Genomic DNA, 21890 nt, shown 5'->3' with positions numbered 1-21890 from the left:
CACAAACCACCAATCTCTAGAAACAAACATTTCCCACAAAATGCAGGAATTGAAAATTTTCATTACATAAGTTTATAAGATTTTAAACAATTCACATTTAAATATTTAATTTATTCTAATGCATATAATGTTTTAAAAACATTTCTCTTTTATGAATGACTTAACATGAAAGTATCATGGTAATTTTTAACTATGAACACAATAACATGTATAAAAGGAAAACAATTATTTCTAGAGAAAAAACTGTTTCAGTAAGAAAAATTTACGTGTTTAGAAGGTGAGACAACATGTTTAAAAGGGCTATTAATTTTACCATGTTTGAAGATCTTTAGAAGGTAGTGTGGGTGTGTCAACAAAGATATTCTAATACCTAAGTCATTGTTCAGGAATAACAATTAATATAGTAACAAATGAACAATAATAAGTAGTAAATATTTTAAAATCATTGTCTATTTGTAGTATTCTTAATATTCATTTAATTATTGTTTATATATATGATTATTACTTTTGGATACTTTTAATGTTTGATTATTACTTATGATAAAAAAAATAAAATTTTCAATAACAGATTAAAGTTGTTTGAAAGGGAAGATTAATATAAGAATAATGAGATGTAACTTGAAGGAGTAAAATCGTTCCTTTCCCCTATTTTTTATTATTACTTTTAAGAATAAAACCAATCAAAATTAATTTTCAATATAGCTCTTGTGAAACAAGTTACTAAGTGCAGCTAGGATTTTAGCATTGTGAGTGTTGTTCCCCCGAGGTTTCCCTCCAACTCAAACTGCATAAATTCCGAAGTCTTTGTTCTCAGTACCAAAACCCTTAAACCCCTTCACGCCATGAAGTCCCTTCTCAACCCAAAGTTTTCCGCTTTATCCTCCAAAGCCTCTCCTTTTCCTCTGTTTTCACTACCGTCTCAACCCACGTCTCGATTTTCTTTCCGCAGCAACTCACGTCAAATTCCCAATCGTCTTCTCCGCCTCAACCCACCTCCCTTTTCGTCCAATAACTTCACTTGCACCAATCAAAATCGAAGCTTGCAAACAGAGCCATCGCCACCTTCCTCCGGTGAGATCCACGTCATAGTGGGGCCCATGTTCGCAGGAAAAACCACCTCGCTCCTCCGACGGATTCAATTGGAAACCGCCAACGGCAGGTAAACTCTTCTATATTTATCTATAATTTTATTATTAAAAGCAAAACCCTTTTACCTGAAGTATTTTGTTTGTTTGTTGTTTATCTTAATTTTTCTGCTTGAATAGTTGGTTGTTGAATGTAGATTGTCACGGTGAGTTATAGGTGTGTCATGCTTGAAACTATTGGTGCCCAGAGTCATTATGTGTTTTGTACTTTGAATTGGAAATACCTTTTTTTTTTTTGTTTGCAATGCCATATTGGTTGCAATCATCACTGGACGGGTATTTTCAGCTTTGAGGTTAAGCCTTGCAGAAAAAACCCAACTTGGGTTAGGTCATGAGGGGTCTGTGTGTATCTCGAAGGTTGCTGGTGGTAATTGTGCTCTTGTGCGGAACTGGATTGACCCCGCAGTAGAGAGCCTATTTTCTGATGCTGCAGCAATGCATATTCTAACGGCTATTGGAAGCTCATATTGTTAATATTGTATTTATACGCAAAATTGGGATATCTACAAACTGCTCTTCATATTCAACAACTTTGTGGGGAAGGGCTTGTATTTTTGGAATGCTGTTATATCTGGTTATGTTCAACAAGACCTTGGAGAAGTCCAATTGGACTTCTGTTATGGGAGGGGCTGGTTTAAGACCAGATCAGTACATCTTTGCATCAGTTCTCGGTGTATGTGCAGTTTTATTAGAGACAACCTCGTAGTCAACAGGGCTTAACATAAATATATTTTGAATGCAATTTGATTTGTGTTGGACATTTGCTGTTTGAAAAGTGTGACTAGAAACACGATTATTTAGACCAACTTGCTTGGGATTTCAGGCTTTGTTGGTGTTGGGTAATCATCTAGTGTCAAATTAGAGACAACGTCGTAGTCAACAGTGCTTGACATAAATATATTTTGAATGCAGTTTGATTTGTGTTGCGCTTTTGCTGTTTGATAAGTGTGACTAGAAACACGATTACCTAGACCAACTTGCTTGGGATTTCATTATTGTAAATCACTTATTAAAGAGTATTATGCCACAAGATAAACATTATGCAGCAATGGCTAACTGTATAGGGTATGATGGGCACTTACAGACTCCTATGAATTGTTTTGAAGTCATTTTGTGAAGAGCACTTAGTAATATGGGATGCCTTGGGGCTTATAAGCTTTATGGTGAGTTGGACTCAAAAAATTTGATCTAAGAAGTTCTTTAAATTTGAATGTGTAAATGCTGGAGAGCATGCTTCCTTGGCAATGCCTATGCCTCTCAGAAGTAGTTCCCCTCCAAGGTATGTATACAAAATTTACGAATAGATCTATTGTAAGCATACCAATTAGTATGATCCAGTTCTTTGTACTCATAGTTCTTTATGTATATATTCGATTATAGTCATTTCATATTCTCCTAGAAACATACCTAGTTGACTCATGTTTGAATGTTCTAGGTTTACTGTTTCTGGAACTCATGTTGCCTTGCTTAATTTTTTTTGTTGCGTCACTACTAAAAACAAGTCTCGTGTATAAAAATTTCTCTAATGGAAACTAGTATTTTTTGGTAAGACAATGAGGGGTCCTATCACACCCTTTGGGTTTGAGTCTAATCTCCCCCCAGCATTGGATGTTGGCGTGGCCCCGAGCATGAGGAGCTTCAGTGGGTTTTGAATCCCTATACTGTATCTTAAGCCTGACTGCATTACCCATAACTTAAAGGTGCTTCTAGCTGGTTTTTGAATTCCTATACTGTCTAAACTCTGCTCATCTTGACCGCAATTTTCCAATTGAGTCACACCCAGTTGTTAGATATAAGTGGTTTGAGTTTCATACTTTCTCATTCCTTTTGGGAAGCAAGGAAAGTTAATTCGGGATGTTTGGTATTCTGATAGAATGACAGTTGAAGCTTATGTTGCTGTGATAGCTCTCGAAGTATAGCACGTAGGTTCCGGATCGTTATATTTGTTTATTTTCCGGGAAACTCACTGAATGGTTTAGTAATATTCATGAGGTAAATATTTAAACTTTATGTTTCTCTTATGCAGAAATGTAGCAGTAATTAAATCAAGCAAGGATACACGATATGGATTAGACTCAATTGTTACACATGATGGTGCAAAATTACCATGTTGGGCACTGGCAAACTTATCATCATTCAAGCAGAAGTTTGGAATTGATGCTTATGAAAAGGTATCATAGTTTTATGTTCTGAGCATGTAGTTAATGGTTTATATTTACTATTTAAACAGCAGAAAATTCAATGTGTGGTTGTGTACATGGATTCTAATTGGTAATTATATAATTGGACTATGTGATGTGTGGCTGTTGATAGTTTTATTCTCCCCCTCCATGTCCAAGGTATACTAGTTTACTGCCTGCATTTTTTGTTTTGACTCTCTCCACTGATACATGATGACAGCTGGATGTGATTGGTATTGATGAAGCGCAATTCTTCGATGACCTTTATGAATTCTGCCGTGAAGCTGCTGACGATGATGGAAAAACTGTAATAGTTGCAGGATTAGATGGGAACTACATGAGGTAATAATATATAGATATAAAATTTCCATTTGTTTGGTGGGGTTGGAATAAAGCCAAACTTAGTGTTTTCTGAAGTCTTGGTCCGGAGAGGTTCCAGTATAAAGAAATGACCCTGCCAAAATTTTGAATTGATTGAGAATATAAATAAATCTGTTCCATGAACTTCAACTCAAAGTTGATTTCTATGTCCTGATTAGAGCTAATTCCAACATTTTAGTGACGCTTAATTTCAAGCACAATAAGTTACAATTTGTTTGTATTTGGGGTCTGTAAGTAGGGTATTATGAAGAAGGTGATGGTGTTTGTTTGTGCATTTACTGACAGGAGGAGCTTTGGTGGTGTTATTGATATAATTCCTCTTGCTGATTCTGTAACCAAGTTAACTGCTACATGTGAAATATGTAAAAGGCCGGCTTCCTTTACCCTGAGGAAGACACAGGATAAACAGATTGAATTGATTGGTGGAGTTGATGTCTACATGCCGGTGTGTCGGCAGCACTATGTGAGTGGACAGGTAGCCGTCGAAGCTGCAAGGCATGTCATTCAATCCCACAACCTTCAATGCGGCTCCTATACATAAGCAGTTGTGTCATATCTATATTGTAGGCAACTATCGAGTAGCTTATTTTTCAGCTCTGAATGGAAACCTGGTTTTTATTTTTCTTCTTATGAAGCGGCTAGTATATAGTATAATTTTATGAAAATCTCATTGGTGTAAGTTTTGTTTAGCTTCAGACTGCTGGTACACTCGGACTAATCAGTTTGAAAATACTAATGATGTGTTCTACTTTATTTTATGTAAATATAATTTCACTATTGGTGTCTTGGCTTAGAAATTTAAAAAAGAGTTATTTGTTTTCATATTAACATTCTTTAATTTCCTTAGTTTATCTATTATTCCGCACAAACATTTTTATTTCAACAATATCTTTGTTGGTTTGTTGTTATTTCAGCAATATCAACATTGTTGTTTGTTATTTCAACACCATCTTGTTTGTTATTTTGGCTTATTTTTCCTCCGGAGCTCAGTTTTGGTGATAACATACTTAGTAGATCAATAGGACTTTTATTTGGCTTTTAACGGGGTCAGGGATAAGGGTAGGATAGAAGGTAGTGATACTAAGACCTTTAGTGGAATGTGAACATGGAGTATTGTACCTTGAGGATTTGTTCCAATTTGTCTCTTTTTCTTGTCAATTCTGTTTCCTTCCTTTAATGTCATGAGAGGTTTAGGGTTTAGGCTCAAAATTTACATGAGTGGTTTATTCAACCTGAAATTGATCACGGATCAATGTTAGTGTAACTAGGACATGGCTTCCTGAGTGAGGTAAACCTTCCAAATTTTAAAATCTTCGGATGGTACAGGTGTTGAGGTAATTAAGTGGCAACTTCGCTAATCGCTAATCTAGTGGGACAGCTTGATTCCCGTAGAAAATCCTCAATTGTTGTCCGTTCACCGAGTTTTATTTTTCACAAAACGTTCAATGATAATAGCCAAGTAACACTTATGATAGTTCTGGTCAGATAACATATAATTATTACTGTGATACAATCATGATTTTAGTCTTTCATTGTATCATTCAGAATCTAAGATTTTACGGATTTGATTTTGGTCAGATAACAGAATTATTAATGTGATACCGAATAATCATAATTTTAGTCTTTCATTGTGGTATAAGATTTCACGGATTTGATTTTCAAAATAGCAATACTAGTTAAAATAATAGCGAGTCAAAAGATTATTAAAACTTACATAACTATGACACGGATTTGATTTTCAAAACAACAATACTATTTAAAATAATAATGATGTCCAAAAAGATTATTAAAACTTATACAAATATGACGACCAACAAAAAAGATTGTACAAACTTTAAGATGTAGTTATATATATTGTTGAAAAATATTATTGTTGCAAAATATTAATTTTATTCAAATAATTAAAATTACATAGCCAGGTTCTCAGAATTGCAGAATTAACAGCAAGGCATGAAATGCCATTCAGTCCCGAAAGATGGTATTGATGAATGTTATCATCATCGACACTGGCTAAGAAAATTGGATAGGCATTCGAAGAGGTAAATATACATAGTTAAAACAGTTTTACACCAAAAAATAATCAATGAGAATCATACTAAAATGATGATTCAGTGAACATCGAAGACTGAGTAAAGAAAAGAGTATATTGTGTAGGCACCTATTGACGCAATCTGCCGGAATATCAAGGCAGATTGCCTGGAAAGTGACCCATAGGTGTTATATAAGAGAAGGATCTTCAGAAAAAGCGTAATTCTAGGCTTATTTTCCTCTTCTCACCCTCTCATTACAGACCAAAAAACCAATGAAGTTTTAAGCAGAAAAGTGATTAGAAGAGTGATTGTGAGAAACTCGGTAAGCAGATTTATTGACAGAGATCCCAAAAGGATATCACAATAACCGGCCAGTTAGCTTCTCAAGCGGATTCGATTTAGCTACAGCCACTATGGCACATTCAAGATCAAGGGTACAGCTTTTCGCTCTCACCCTTCTCTTGGTACATGCAGCCTCAACACAAAAATTTCCATATTAAATAACCAAAATTTAAACTTCCTCGATCGCCAGATCAGAAACCATTTTCACAATTCCAAAATCATAAAATAAAAAAGCAAATAAAAACAACAAATAGCCTCAGAATTGCAGAATAACAACAAGGCTTTATGAGCCATTCAGTCCCGAAAGATGGTGTTTGGTAACTGATTTCGTCATCGGCTACATTTTGGTTTTAGAATAACACAGGAAATGGAAATATTGAAGAACAGAGAGAGAGAGAAAGAGAGAGAGGCGGCACCAGGTTGAAACTAGGTTTTGAAGAGCGTTTCCCATGCTATGCCCATTGAAGCGTGGTTTGCTACTCGCGTTTGTACTGTTTATAAATACAACACTTTGGTCATTTGGGCCTATGGGCCTCCATCCTTCTTGCCTTATTCTGTTAAAAAACATCTGTCATAACAAATATAATTAAAATAACATTTTATATAAATAGCTTCCCAAAATATTATTATATTAACACGTACACATATCTTATTTTTTAAATATGAGTGATAATATTTTAATAGATAATAATATACATATCTTATTTTTTAAATATGAGTGATAATATTTTAATAGATAATAATAGTATAATGTTATCAAATTAATATATAAAATAAATTTATATTTATTAAAAATAAAGTGAAATGTTAAAAATAAAGTGAAATGAATAGAAAAATTAATTTTTGATGAATAAAAATAATAAACAAGTTTATAGAAAATAGGTAAAAATAACCATTAATTTTAAAATTTTTAATAAATAATTATATTTTAAAGGATAAAATTGGTATTATGAAATGTAGATACAAAAGAGGGAATTCTCTTTATATATTATTATAGATAAAAAAAAAAACTATGTCTTTCGCTTGATTCTTAATTTGAATGTGATAGTAAAATTTTTAGAAAATGATTTGCACTACACTTGTATTATCCTATGCAAGAAATAAATATATGATAGTTGTTATCTTTGTATATTCTTTTCCTTTAAAAAAAACATTTATACACTATACTTATCAATTGTTAACCATATTCTTGTGAGTTTGTTTTTCTTGTTTAATTCTGCCTTTCTTATTTTTAACAATGTGTGATTATCCTTATTTTAAATATAGCGTATACGTTTATTTAATTAATACATTTGGACAAGTTTATTTCTTAAAAAAATTAAAAGAAAAAAAATGAACTTCTCTACACTAGTCACAAATAGCTTATAAATATGTTGAAAAATGCATGTGATTCCTTTATGTTTTAGACGCACTCTTACTCCATGATAGTCATGGAATAACAAGTTGATCATTGTTAGGATTTTGTTATGTGTATATGTCAAGCTTAAGTAATGTGGTGATGGTGGTATCCAAATAGAATGTAAGTTCTTTCTTTCAAGTAAAGGAAATTGATCATTTAAAAGTCACTATTGACATTTGTGTTCAATGAATTTGACAAGTTCTGACAATGACAACGTTTGAGTATGTGTAGTTTGAAATTAAAATTTGAGAAATTTGGTATCTTTGAGTGTGTTTTGATGCAGTGTGGGTAGATTTATGAATTTGGATTTTCTATTGGGTTTTTTTGTGTTGTTTCTCTATTGTATCTCCATAATATACTGATTATCACTAATATTGACATTTCAAAATATATCAAAAAATTATTTAAAATGCTAACACAATATATTTTTAATATTCAGCAGAGAACAACACAAACAAAACCCAGTAGAGAATCTGGATGGGTTGGAAAATATGATAATGTTGGATGCCTTGATGTAAATTTGTGAATGTTTTGAAACTATGAAGCAGGTTAATCATTTAACTTGTTTTAAATTGAGAATTAATAATCTTTTGAATATTTAAATTGTTTTAGAGTCTAATTGAATGTAACTTTATGGTTACTCTTCTTATGCTCTATATAGGTCTTGGTACATGTTTTAGTTTTTGGCGTATTATATGATGATGAAAATTTTGAATTGTTAGCATGTAAAAAATTGTTTAATAGAATTTATGTGGTGCATTTTGTGAACATGTTAAGGCATAATTATAATATATTGAGACGGTCGGGAATTTGTGCTAGAATTGAATATGGAAAGAGTTTTATAGAACAACTCCTTGTGGAAGCTAATTTTCTTGTAAAGTTAATGATTTTATGTTGAAAGATAAAAATGGTGATATGATTATAGTGATTGAATGTTGCTAAAGCATGAAAATTCCTTACAATAAGTGTAAGTTTAATGAATAATGTTAGTAGTTATGATATTTTATTTTGTACAAATAAAATTAAGAAATTTGAGATGAAGAAAACTTGGTATGTATGGTGAAATTACCTAGTGTAAGTGAAATTGTTGGATTGGATTGGTTGAATTGACATTGCTAATGCTATGAAATTTGTATGAAAGTGACTATCGAAGAGTTGTACAAAACTCAATTGTAAAAAAAATTCTTAGTCTTCACATTAGTGTATGAAAACTATTTTTCTTTTATTTACATTACTGCTTTGTTATATTTTTAACATTTAAATTTTCTCCGTCATAATATGATTTATTCTTTTTCTATTATTCTTGTAAATGCATTAACTTACCTACCTGCATCACCTATAATTTCATTTCAAATTAAAGCGTACAAAACTTTAATTGATATACTCCAACTTCCAAACAAGACCCTAATTATCAGTATTACTCACTTTATAAATAATATTTCTTACAATGAATTTTCTCACCAATTTGTTTAATAATAATAATAAACCTTAGGATCATAAAATATAATTATAGTCGATTTTTGACTAGATTTATAAAACTTGTTTCTAAACTATGCATTTTAAAATCTTAGTAAGAAGTCAACAAACTAATCTTTAATGTATTATCCATATGTTTGGATAAGGTAAAAATGTTACAGAGAAGTTATAGTAAGGAAAGCAAGGAAGAAATGTATGACATTAAAACGTGTAAGATATATTTACATAATGTGAAAGGATTTTACTAGGCTTTAGTCAAATTATTTTTTGTGGAGGGAAATTGGAAACAACGTCAACTCAACTCTATGACAGATGAAGAGTAGGACGAGAAAAACAAAGTTTCACTTTATACTTATCTAAATATAACCTGTAAATTAAAAAAAAAAAACAAAGTATAGTAAAATCTATCATCATCTATCATTTACCCTGACAAAACATCTACATGGAATGTATAATATGATCATCTTAGAAAGAAAAAATTAATCCTCAAACATACTTTTTTTATATGCATAAATTACATTCATATATAGTTTCTTTATCTGCATAAGTTACATCAGTAATCGAAACTATAAAGTTCTGGCTAGCAAGTAACTCAATGCTCGTGCTTATCCTTCTCATATAATCATCTGTACTCTTTTTATAAATAAAAAACAAAATTATCACACAATTGAAACATTGATTTCAGTTTGCTACCTGAACAATCAAAACAATTATTTCAGTGTAATCGAAGGAGCAACAAAACACTTCTTGTCTGATTCCTTATCTGAGTACATTTTGTGTCATTAATTAAGTATCAGAGGGAGAGACTGGTGGAATGAAACTACTAATTACAACATCAATGGTCGGATTTACGGGTATGTGGTGCAATAATAATTGCACATATGAAAGTGATTATCAAAGCAGAGCAGTCTTCCTTGTTTCGTTAAGTCTTGTTTCAGCATGATGTTGGGTGTAGTTGGAGGTATAACACAGTATTAGGAAATTACGGGTAGTTTGCATGCTCTTGTGATGAAAGGTGCATGTTTGTTTGACATGTTGACGGACATTTGTTTTTAGCAAGATATTTTCTCATCATAGTTTTAATTGGATTAAGAGTTTGTATTTTGTAAAAGAGGTTGATATCAGTGAGTTAAATAGATACTATGAAGTTCTGGCGAGCAAGTAACCGATCCCTCCCGCTGGAAATTTATATTCCTTCTGGTATGCATTCTCTTCATAAAAAGAATTATTTTTTGATCGGGCAAGACGCTTCACACAATTCAAACGCAATGATTTTGCTGTGTTACCTGAACAATCAAAACAATAACACTTAAGGTGCTAACAGCATATTATTAGAAGCACAAATACAAAACTTACCGAGCAATACATCTTGAAGTTCCTTAGATAGTAATTCTGATGTAACCAAACGTGCACAAGGATCAACAATTGAGTGTGTCAGGTTTCGTGCAAGACCTCTGACATGATTTAGTCGCATTCGCTTTGGGGAATTGGCTGGTTTACAGAGTAAAGTTTCCAAGGGGACTGATGACCCTATTGTTCAAAAGAGATGAATGAAACATAAACATGTTGTTAACTTGAAAAGAAAAACAACAACAAAGTGGTAAGGTGAACTTAACAAGAATGACCTTGAATCAGCTTGGTTTCCATGTTTAGCATGTGTTGTCCTAGGTTGAGGTCGTGTTGAGGGAAACCTATGACTTGATGAAAAATTCCATATTCTGCAAAGGTAGGAGAAGGCAAACCCTGAAGCTCATCACTGGTGCTGGCTTCACCAGCACTCGATTCTGGAGGTTGAAATTGAGGAAAAGAAGTGTATGGAAGATGAGCATTTGCAGCTCTTTGTCTTCTGAGTTGGTAGTTCCTCCTGCGTCTTGCAAGATGTCTTTCCCTTTGTTCTTGAGTCATTGATTGTCTCCTCTGTCTGTCACGGATGCGCCTCCTCTCCCTCTCTTGCTCCCTCTGCATTCTCCTTAACTCTCCCCTCCCTGAAAACTCCTCCATGCTCACTCACTCACCCTTGAAACTTCTCTTCTTAACACCCCACATTTCTCTTTTCCTTTATGTTTTTTGGGTGAATAACAATGGTTCATCCTCAACAATGCATTGAAAATGATTTACTTTCCTAACCAAACAAAGATGGAAGAGAATTTTAGAGAATTTTACATCAAGATAATGCATGCACATTTCATGTGGATAATATAAGAATAAAATTCATGAAAATCTTGCAAGTCTAAAACTGCTAGCTTCAGACATGGAAAGCACGAGGGTCGTTTATCAAAATTGAAAATTCAGTTTCTAGATTAGATATTTTTGTAGTTTAATAATAAAATTCAAATTTAAGAACTTGAAAAGGGTTAGTATTATTTGTGGATTTGGCAAATGAAAATATGGAAAGAAGACATTTGTTACCTGCCGGTGCAGATATGAATTGATACCGGGGAGACAGAGCCAAGAAATTGGTTGGTATAATGCATTAAAATGAAACGAAACATGGATGTGAATGATAGAAAAATAGTGTTCTTTATTTAATTAATTAGTGTTTTTGTTTTTGTTTTTTGCTTGAGATTTGCATGACAAGTTTCGTGGACCACCCTTGCTTCTGCGTCCCATAATAACGGTTCAATTGAGAATTTGCCAAATCAATGGTTCCAAACTTGAATCTCAAACTATACAAGGTCCAACATGCCTGAACTTAGGTTGTAATCAATATATATGAATCTTATTAGTTTAAATTTAGAGAATAACCCGAAAAAGGGAGACATTATTTAAATTCCTTTAGTTAGATTTTTTTAATGTTTAATGATAGCTATTTTTTCACCCTTTATTTTATTATTATTTTCTTCCCACTTTTTAAAAGATTTATTTTTATTTTTAATCTTTTAAATTTAGATGAATGTTGTTATTCTGAAATGGAATTTTTTCTTTGAGGACACAATTTGTTTTTCACGCGATTTTTATTGGGTGTTTTTTTTTCTCTTAATCCAAAAAGTTGTGTCCCATAGTTTTGATTTGAAAAAAAAAATGTTTCACTCCATAGTTTTGATTGAAAAAAAAAATGTTTCACTCCATGTACAAGCCCATCATAGTTTTTATTCTTAAACTTTCAATCAAATTTAGTTCTAATTTCCGTAATTTGAGTGAAATTTGGTTTTGGTTTTTACTTGTGAATATAACTTTAATTTATAAAGTGTAAAAATATAGATTAAATAATTAAGTTTGAGTTTTATCTAAATTAGTTAAAAATACATTATTTGACTTGTCTATGAGAAATACCTTTTTAAAAGGACTAATTTGATTAATTAATGATTAATTTATTTTAAGATGTAGAGATCATAATTTCACGTCAAGATAGAGATAACTATATGAATTTGAGACCATTTAAAATTTGAGTTTAATTTATCTAATATAAAGATAGTTTTTTGATCTAATGTGACACCCGTAACAACTAATTACAAATTTGCAGCAAAAACTTTAAATGCGTGACATAACTAAATATGATTAACTTATAAACTTATAAGATTGATTTCAGACTTTGTATAACTTATAAGATTAATTTGAGTAGTTCATATTAAATAAGCTGATTTGTTAGACCTAAAATAAATTTCGAAATATATTAGTGGGTCACCTTTCGAACTAAATATGTTTTAATAATAGTCTTGCCCAGTTTTGTTTTGTTTTTTTTTTTTTTCAAAAAGAAAAAGACTAGTCTTACCCGGTTGATATAATCTAGTCATAAGCTCCTCACCCTCGGTTTAATTTATTTTCGGTACATTAACTGAATTTAATATATTTTTTTCTATCGTAATATATGATTAATAATCAATTTTAATGATAATTTTTTTTAATCATTATAATAATTAATTAGATACCATTGTAAAATAAAATATTATTAATTATTAAAATAATCACAAAATAGAAATTTTTAAACTCGTGAAAAATTAGGTAAATTTTGTTCACGACTTCAAGGTAGAATATCACTGATATTTTAACTACCTGTTCAAAGTTTACTATAATAATTACTCGGAGAGAATTTTGTTGTTTAGTTGGATAAATTTTTTATTTGTTTTCTCTCTTATATAAAAGGTTTAGAGAAAAGTTCTCGAAATATACATAACTATCTTGATAGCTAGTCCTCGTGTTGATAAAATGGTGATACTAGAGAAAAATGAGTAAATGATAATGAAAAAGAAAAAGAAGGAAGAAGGAGAAGAAGATGCAGACATAGATAGATGTATGACAGTGAATCAGTAACATCTCCAGGCAGAAGATGTGGACAGGGCTCTTCTCTTCCATCCTAAATAGAGCGCACCATCTCTATGTTCTAACCTATAATTTCCATTGAATTCTCTTAACATATTTCTAACTGCATTAGTGACCGAGGAACTCAAAGGCCATGCTGCAAAACCAGCCATTGAAAATCTTGACCTCCACTTCCCCAAAAGTTCATGCCTTTCCACCCTCTCAGGGCCCTCACAAGCTATCATGTTAACAATGTCACGAGCCACGCAGTGTTGTTCAGCACTGATCCTCTGCTTATCCTCTCTGGGCAGGGCCACGTCTATGGACTCAAACATTGCACTGTAATAACTCAAGGTCTCAACAAACCTCTGGAAAAATGGGGAAGTGTTGGTGTTGGATTCTTGCTCAACAAGGGTCACAACCTTGGGTGACAAGCTCTTGACCAGTCTTAATAGCCTGTCCCTGTGGTTCTCTGTGCTCACACTCTCATCTGGCATGTGGTGCAAAACATAAGGGAAATTCACAGCCAGAGCTTCCCCCGGTACAACCACGAGGTTTTCTAGTTCAACCTCGCATCCAGACATTGCAGCACTGTGGAACTCAAATGGAACTCCACGAGATTTGGCATAATCTGAGAGGCGTTTTCCTACAATGTCAAGTCCTCCTCCTCTTGCATGAAAGGATTCGGAATCATCGACACCAGTTACACGAATGAAAGGTGGTCCACCAGGACGAGACGCGAGAGCATGGATAAGCAGCATCCACTGAGTGCCCTGTGCAATTTGGAAGTCAATTATGTGGATTCTTGATTCATTTACCATTGCTTCTCCAATGACAGCATTCGCAGAGACATAAGCAAACTTAAAATATGGGCAAATCTGGTACAAGATGTGCATGTAACTCATGAGATCTTTTCCTGCTGGTTGTTCACATTTCAAGGCTTTGTAGATTAGGCTCCCCGAAGACTCCAACCTTGCTCTTAGACCCTCCAACATGTAGGCCCCTAGCCTCTGGATTGGGTCACCCCCCACTGATACCATCTTTGGCAATACATTATTCATAAATCCCACCGCTGTTTCAATATCACCATCGGACACAGCCTGTGCACACCGGTTCAGGACTTCTTTCAAGTCTAGTTTTGGAATCATTTCTACAACCTGATCCCAATTGTATTTAGCCATTGACGATGCTCCGTGGTGGCCACCCTCGTAGCAGCACTGACAACTGTCAACAATACCTGAATCAGGCCCCAACAGTGAAATCTCGAGTTCTCTCAGCTTGTGCTTCAGCTCGTAGCTATCATCAGCACTAGAGTGTGCACTTGTTGGTGATCCATAGTTGTTGTCAGATGACTGATGCTGGTCTGAATGGTATGAATGAGAAACATGTGGAGAAAAAGGACTCCTATTGGAACTGGACGATGCACTAGCATAGGAAGGAGAATCACAACCTATGAGATCATTGAGTGGTGGGGATGATTCAAGGGTAAAGTATTGCTCCTTGCAGGGTTCGAACGAGATAGTGGTTCCCTGACTGTTGCTATCATGGATTTCATGGCAAGAATTGCTTTGCAATACTTGGTAACGAGTGTAGGGATCGATGTTTTGCACAGGCTGGTGGTATAAATGGATACCGGATGAAGTTGGGTGTTTCTGGGACGTTTGCATCTAAAACGAAATTATCTGCTCAGCTGAGAGATATTGATTAGAGAATAAGGGTGATCAAATTTTGTAGTTGCAAAAATGCTTCCAAACTCTTCCTGATTTCGCGTTCATCAGGTGCATATAGCTCTACACTTCCGTTTTGTAGGATGGTCAATCTTCATTTTTATTAGCTGCCAGATGCTTCAAATATCAGCAAAAATTGTTGTCCACAACCTACATAGTAGCATAATAGTATGTCAATGGAGATTCAATGTTGATTAAATAAAGCGAGAAATAAATTTTAACAGTTTGCCAAAGAAAGTTCTTATCAAATGAAGATCTAGTAGAGAAAAGCACATGCCGATGCACTCTATAATACAAAGATTTCAGTCCACGGAGGAGTTTCTACGTAATTGTTTCTATGTAGAGAAAAAAAAAAGTTAAAATCATGCTAGGATCCACAAGCACCAACATTCTAGGCGCAATGAAGACGCTAAAAATGAAAAGATGCAAGGGCTTCTTCACTGTGGTAGAGAGAAGTTTTAATTACACACTTGTCTTTCCATACTCAAACAAGAATTCCAGGAGATTTTTGTATGTAATGAATCATGTTATACAATACACCACAGCAGAGCAATTTGAAGCAAGCACGCAACATATCCCGGCGTTGTGACTTGGAAGGATCGCATAATTTCTAGAGATGCAAAAGAAAGGACGAAAGAACTAAGAAGACTAATATCTTGTTTATTTCAGAATTTCTTTACAAAAAACAAAGGAAGATAAAGTTAATTAGAAAGGGGAAGAGGACCATTCAATTGCCCTAGAAATCACGAGATAACTCGGAGAGTCAAATTTAGAAAGGGTCAAAAGTACGGGAAAAGATAAGGACAAACAGATGCGCACTCTAATAAGATTTCTTTCATGGAACAAGGAGGTGTAGCTGTCAAAACTCTTAATATCTTATACAGTTAAATCAGCATTACCTTTTTAATAAAACCATCCACTTGTGAAACTAATAATAGTTTATGTAATTAGAAACCAGAGAAGATCTTAGCAACCAAAAAACACAGATTATAAAGCAAGACAAAAACAAGTTTTATTCCTTTTCCCTGATAGAATAGAACGAAGTTTTCAACATATACGTAATTCACTTTACAGAGCAGAAGGACTCTCAAATTTGAAAGCCATTATCCCAGCAAGAAAATCGCCAGTGTAAAGAAACAGAGAGACTAGCATAATATTGGTAGATATAAAACAAAAATCATATATTCCAATAGTGGTAAACTGTACACGGTTTCAGGATAGAGAAAAAGGCAAGTAACTGCCAAAATAAAAAGAAAGCAGTTTTTTAACAAAGTCGGCAAGAAAAAACAGCTATAACACAAATAACAATGCTCTATAACCCGGATGTTAGAACAAAACCACCGAAACACGGTCGAAGCGCGTCGACAACCTCCATGTCAAAGAAATGTAACCAAAATGCTCAAGAAACAAGAAACATCTCTGGAGACTACAAATCAAACCCGACAATTTTGACTTATGAAAATAGATAGAAATAGAAGTTTCAACAGATTATAACGCCAACCCAGATTAACTCTTATCAAACATGGTCCTCAGACAAAGCAGAATCAAAGTCCAACATAAACAGAAAGAGAAAAACACATGTCATCTCATCAACCTTATGGAGACAGGACAGACAGAACATACCTTTTGTTGACAGCAAGGTTCAGATTCAGAGACAGGTCTTTGGTTGATATGTTGAGTTACGCGCTGCTTGGCAGAGATTCGTGGCAAGGAAGAGGGTGGTTTTGCAGAGAGAGAGAGAGAGAGAGAGAGAAGAGGGTGTTTGAGGCTTGTGTGGAGTCCAAAAACAATGGATTGGTAATCAGTGAGCGCTTTGTGTGATTTTAATGTTACATTAACTGCATCATATCATCATATGACATGTATTTATAATAAATAAAAATGTATTGTGAGAATTAGCCTTAGAAATGAACTATAATTACGTCATAACCCTTACGTGGGACCTGCATGTCACAGTACCACTCGGTTTCATAACAGCCATCAGAAAGATATTACGAAATAAGATAAGCGAACATAATAGAAGCTTCTTCTCCGACTCCGAGTAAAGTAGGTACTCGTTAATTCATTATGAGCACACCAAAAAATTTAATATCGCTCTCTCAGTCTCACTTGTCATACTATACAGACTAAACGAAAGCCATGTGTTTCTATGTACCTTATCTTCTGCCTCACTTTTTTTTTTAATTTTTAATTTTTTTTTATTCTATCGAAAAATCATTTAGGGAGCACAAGAAAAAGTTACCATGAGTTGTGATCTCATTCGACTCAAATTTATCCTTTGTAAAACTAGTTGTGATCCATAAAAGAAATCGAAGTTCGTTAAAAAAAAAACGAGATTTCAGTTTAAAATGTGAACAAAATTTTAACTTTGAAATGAAGTTTTCAATGCTAAATTTAGGACCAAACTAATCTTATTTTTTCATTTTGATATATAAATACAAATTAAACTCAAGTTGATTTAATCTTTCAAGTAAAGTTAAATACGATTAACTTTAATAAATTTGTTTTTTAAGTTAAAACACATTTAAAAAATTTATAACAGAGAAAATATAACAATTCAAAATAAATATTATATAATTAAACATTGTCGCAATTATGTTGTTTTTTCGAGCCCAAATACTATTTGTAAATCTTAGTATTAATGTATTTGCTTACTTCTTGTGAATTGTCCCAATCACTTCTTCATTCACACCGAGATCTTTCTAATTAGAGGGACACACTTTGACACCTAAATCATATATAAGTGTATAATAATAAATACATTAATAAATTGAATGAATACTCATACTTTGTGAATAGTATTATTTTATACTATTTTTATGAATATTTACAAGAATGGATGTATGCTAAGTCAAGCCTAATTTAAATATTTTTAGGGTATTATGATTTTGCCTTAATCACTAATTAACTAATTGTAAATTCGCTTATCACATCAATCTTCTTTAATGTTAGCGATATGAGATGATGTTGTCTCGTACTAACAACATATTTCTTTAATATAAACGAACCGAGATGATATCGTGCTAAAAACATCATCTAGTAACCATCTTTCATATATTCTTTATAAATAAAATTATAACAGCTATAAAATACAAGGTATAGTGAGAAAATTGTATAGCCTTTGTTGTAAAAGATAATTGAACTGTTGTATAATTTCATCTGTTTAATATCAATTAAAAAGAAACTAAAAAAAGTCAATGTTGCATTTATATAACAGTTGTCTTCAGTCAAGTAGATTTGTCATTTTATATAGGCTTAAATATACATTTGGTCCTATTTTTGTTGATTTTATTCAATTTAGTCCCTATTTTTGTTTTATGTTCAATTAGGTCCTCATTTTCGTCAAATTGTAGTCAATTTGGTCCTTTTCACTAACGGTATTTAAATAGTTAACGTTTTTGAATAGTACATGCCACGTGTCAGCTCCTGGTTTTTTTGATTTTTTTAATTTTTTTAAAAAAAAATTTAATTTCAAAAAAAGTGTCCACATGTCAAGTCACAATTGTGCTACGTGTCAATGCTAGTGCCACGTGTCAATTTCTGATAGTATTATTTTTTTGTTCAATTTAGTCTCTATATTCGTTATTTTTGTTCAATTCAGTCCCTATATTCGTTATTTTTGTTTAATTTAGTCCCAAATTTTGTGAAAATAGAACCATTTAATTTTTAAAATTGACATTATTATTACTTCTTTTTTAAATTTAATTATAAATTATAATATTTAATTATTAATTGAATATAATTCTTAGATTCAATTGTTAAATAGAATATAATTATTTAAATATTATTAAAATATAATTATTTAAATAATATTAAAATATAATTATTTAAATATTATTACAATATAATTATTAAAATTTTAAAAATATATATTAACATTTGTAAAATTTACATTTAAATTTAAAGTATTTAATATTTTTATTGCATTTTAGATATTAAAATCTAAAATATTTTATATGTAAATGTTAATTTTACAAATATTAGTTTATTTTTCTAAAATATTTTGAATATTTAAAATATTTTTATATATCAATTTTAAAAATATTTTAGAATATAAATATTAGAAAAAAAATTAATAATTATATTTTCATAATATTTTAAATAATTATATTCTATTTAGAAATTAAATATAAGAATTTATTCAATTTATAATTAAATTTAATAATTTATAATTGAATTTAAAAAATAATAAATTTAAAGATCAATTTTAGAAAAGATATTAATATAATTTGTATAAAAGATATTAAATTTAGCGTCAGACTAAATTGAACAAAAATAACGAATATAGGGACTAAATTGAACAAAAAAAATAATACTACCACAAACTGACACATGGCACAATTATGACTTGACACGTGGACCATTTTTTTGAAATTAAAAAAAAATTAAAAAAAATTAAAAAAAAATTAAAAAAACCAGGAGCTGACACGTGGCATATACTGTACAAAAACGTTAACTATTTAAACACCGTTAGTGAAAAGGACCAAATTGACCATAATTTAACAAAAATGAGGACCTAATTGAACATAAAACGAAAATAGAGACCAAAAATTGAATAAAATCAACAAAAATGGGACCAAATGTATATTTAAGTCTTTTATATAATATTAAGTTGAGAATGGTGCATCGAAAATACTAATGTTTGGACGGTTATTGAGTTTTTTCTTTTTAAGTTTAAAATTCAGAAAAAAAATAGTTCCAATAATTTTTTTCATAAACTATAAAAATAATTTATAAAGTATTCTCCAAAAATTACATTATAGAAGTCTTCTTCTTCTTCAAACTAATTCAAACGCATCCATCAAGATTCCACCCTATATTTGGTGCCTAAAATTGGCTGGAACCAAACACATGTCTCTGAGCTCAATTTCTTAGGATCATATCCGATACTTTCCTTTAAGCCGAAAAATACAATAATGTCAGATTTCATTAACGGCTTAGTTTCAATTAATGAGGAGAATGGACAAAATTTTGGTCACTCAACCTGACTATTAATTAATTTCATTTAAAAAATTGTTACATCGATATAAGCTTAAGCTTACAATATATATATATATATATATATATATATATATATATATATATATATGTGTGTGTGTGTGTGTGTGATAAATTTAAAATAAAAATATCTATTCTTGCACAAACATTCTTGATGTACTTAAATCACACCACAACAATACATGTAAGAGTAAATTATGGAAATTATTTCTTATTTAAAAAAATATGTAAAGAAAACATTATAATTAAATATAAAAAATTAATTAAATTCCATTAAAATATTAATATTCAGATTAAATTTAAAGAATATACTTAATAAAAAAAACTCTCTGATTTATATCATTGGAGGTGATGATGGATTCAATCCAAAATAAGAATCTAATAAACCGACCCCACTTGGAAAAGAAAAAAGACGATAGACGGGTTTATTTGAATATTGAGTTGAATGGAATCATCAAAATACGGGTGTAATCCAACGATACCCAATTGGGTATTGAATGCTTGATTATGATTAATATAAATCCGGTCATCTTCGGAAATTTGTATTCTATTTATCCAAATTTTTTTATATATTTTAATTTTTAATTTTTAAAAATAAATATATACAATCAATTTAATTTAATTTAATTATATTAAATTTTTTAAAATATATTTCATATTAGTTTTTGAGTTATGTTATTTGAAATATTTTTGTTTTAATGTTAATTAGAAAATATATTTAATACATCAACCAAATTTAATATAATTGAATTAAAAAGATTAAGATTATTTAGTTTTTAGGTTTAGAAATAAGATATAACAAAATTTTGGATGAAGGTGAATTTTAATTTTATATTAGTGTGAAAAATATATTTAACTTGTTAAATAAATTAATATAAAAGTACGTAAAAGAATTATTTTAAAAGCTAAATTGCATGTGTTTCGGAAACTAAGTTTTGAATGTGTTGATTTAACTTCTAATAAATTCAACTGATATAGTTTAATGAGATTATTTCAACTTGAATTTCTTTGACAATTTCAAATTAATAAAAAAATTTATCCGAATTATATTATTTTACTTTTAATTATAATTTATCAAAGAATATTCGCACCAAATTCGGAAGTATAAAAGGAAGGATGATACAAGACACTTGGGTACTATCAATCCGCACTCAACATGCATGATCTGAGTCGCCAAATTTAATTGCAAATAGATTATCTCATCCTCCAATAAAAACAATTTATAAGTGATGTCAAGTTAGTATACATTCATCAATAATAATAACAGCACACTACTATACCTTATTTACAAAATATACTTCATATGTAATAACATTTTAATATAATTATATTTAATATCTAATTAATATTTAGAAACTTTATTTTATTTATGCATATTTTTAAAAATTATTATGTATAAATTTGCTTTAATGAACTCCTACAGACCAGGCTTAAAATATAGTTATTATGAAATTAACCCCAATTTGAGTTATTATTACGATAAAATCGCCATAAGTAAATAATTATATAAAACTTTAGTTACATGTAAATAGTATCTTTTTTAATAATTTTAAAAGTTTAACATAGTCGCTTGTAATGATAATATGAGTCAATCTATTTCACTTTAGCTTATCTTGTAATTGGTTTATCGGATGAAGCAAGTTAACCTGCATAAAACGTGTAGTTAATAAGTTTGACTTATCTCACATAATTGCAAGTTTACATAAATTAAAATAAGCTGACTTTTGTTTTAATGTTTTAATTTCAATATGAATATGTTATAAATACAAAAAATTATTTCAAATATAAATATTAAAAAAAACTTAAAAACTAATAATTAACTATTTACTACAAAGAAATAAAAAAATACATTAGTAAATATTCAAATAAAATTCAAATTATACTTTTAAGTATATAATATATAATTAATATTATACAATAACAAAATATTAAAAAAATTTAATACAACTTATAAAAATATTTAATCATATTCA

At 30.9% G+C, this 21890-nt stretch overlaps 3 protein-coding genes and 3 non-coding genes across 6 annotated transcripts; 1 reads left to right on the top strand and 5 right to left on the bottom strand.

Moving 5' to 3' along the window:
* The first annotated feature begins 722 nt into the window (after positions 1–722).
* LOC114188836 (thymidine kinase a-like) lies at positions 723–4503 on the top strand. The gene is made up of 4 exons (XM_028077493.1): positions 723–1159; positions 3172–3316; positions 3546–3667; positions 3992–4503. Exons 1-4 carry the CDS (start codon positions 843–845, stop codon positions 4245–4247), a joined length of 840 nt encoding a protein of 279 aa, XP_027933294.1. The 5' UTR covers positions 723–842; the 3' UTR covers positions 4248–4503.
* Positions 4504–5624: 1121 nt separating this feature from the next.
* Positions 5625–5713, bottom strand: LOC114189294. Its single transcript, XR_003605600.1, has one exon. It is a non-coding gene; the product is annotated as a small nucleolar RNA SNORD96 family (small nucleolar RNA).
* A 329-nt stretch (positions 5714–6042) lies between these two features.
* On the bottom strand, positions 6043–6147 carry LOC114189324. The gene has a single exon (XR_003605628.1). It is a non-coding gene; the product is annotated as a small nucleolar RNA snoR109 (small nucleolar RNA).
* Positions 6148–6329: 182 nt separating this feature from the next.
* Positions 6330–6418, bottom strand: LOC114189293. The gene has a single exon (XR_003605599.1). It is a non-coding gene; the product is annotated as a small nucleolar RNA SNORD96 family (small nucleolar RNA).
* Positions 6419–10093: 3675 nt separating this feature from the next.
* LOC114188590 lies at positions 10094–11004 on the bottom strand. Its single transcript, XM_028077161.1, has 3 exons — positions 10579–11004; positions 10310–10483; positions 10094–10239 (listed from the first exon to the last, which is right to left on the bottom strand). Exons 1-3 carry the CDS (start codon positions 10952–10954, stop codon positions 10094–10096), a joined length of 696 nt encoding a protein of 231 aa, XP_027932962.1. The 5' UTR covers positions 10955–11004.
* A 2045-nt stretch (positions 11005–13049) lies between these two features.
* On the bottom strand, positions 13050–16756 carry LOC114187883 (scarecrow-like protein 13). Its single transcript, XM_028076279.1, has 2 exons — positions 16543–16756; positions 13050–15069 (listed from the first exon to the last, which is right to left on the bottom strand). Exon 2 carries the CDS (start codon positions 14857–14859, stop codon positions 13198–13200), a length of 1662 nt encoding a protein of 553 aa, XP_027932080.1. The 5' UTR covers positions 14860–15069; positions 16543–16756; the 3' UTR covers positions 13050–13197.
* Between the last annotated feature and the right edge of the window lie 5134 nt (positions 16757–21890).

This window comes from Vigna unguiculata, chromosome 6 (assembly GCF_004118075.2).
Source record: "Vigna unguiculata cultivar IT97K-499-35 chromosome 6, ASM411807v1, whole genome shotgun sequence".
Classification (NCBI taxonomy): domain Eukaryota; kingdom Viridiplantae; phylum Streptophyta; class Magnoliopsida; order Fabales; family Fabaceae; genus Vigna; species Vigna unguiculata.
Note: the sequence above shows the minus strand (reverse complement) of the source record. Positions and strands in the feature narration are given on the sequence as shown.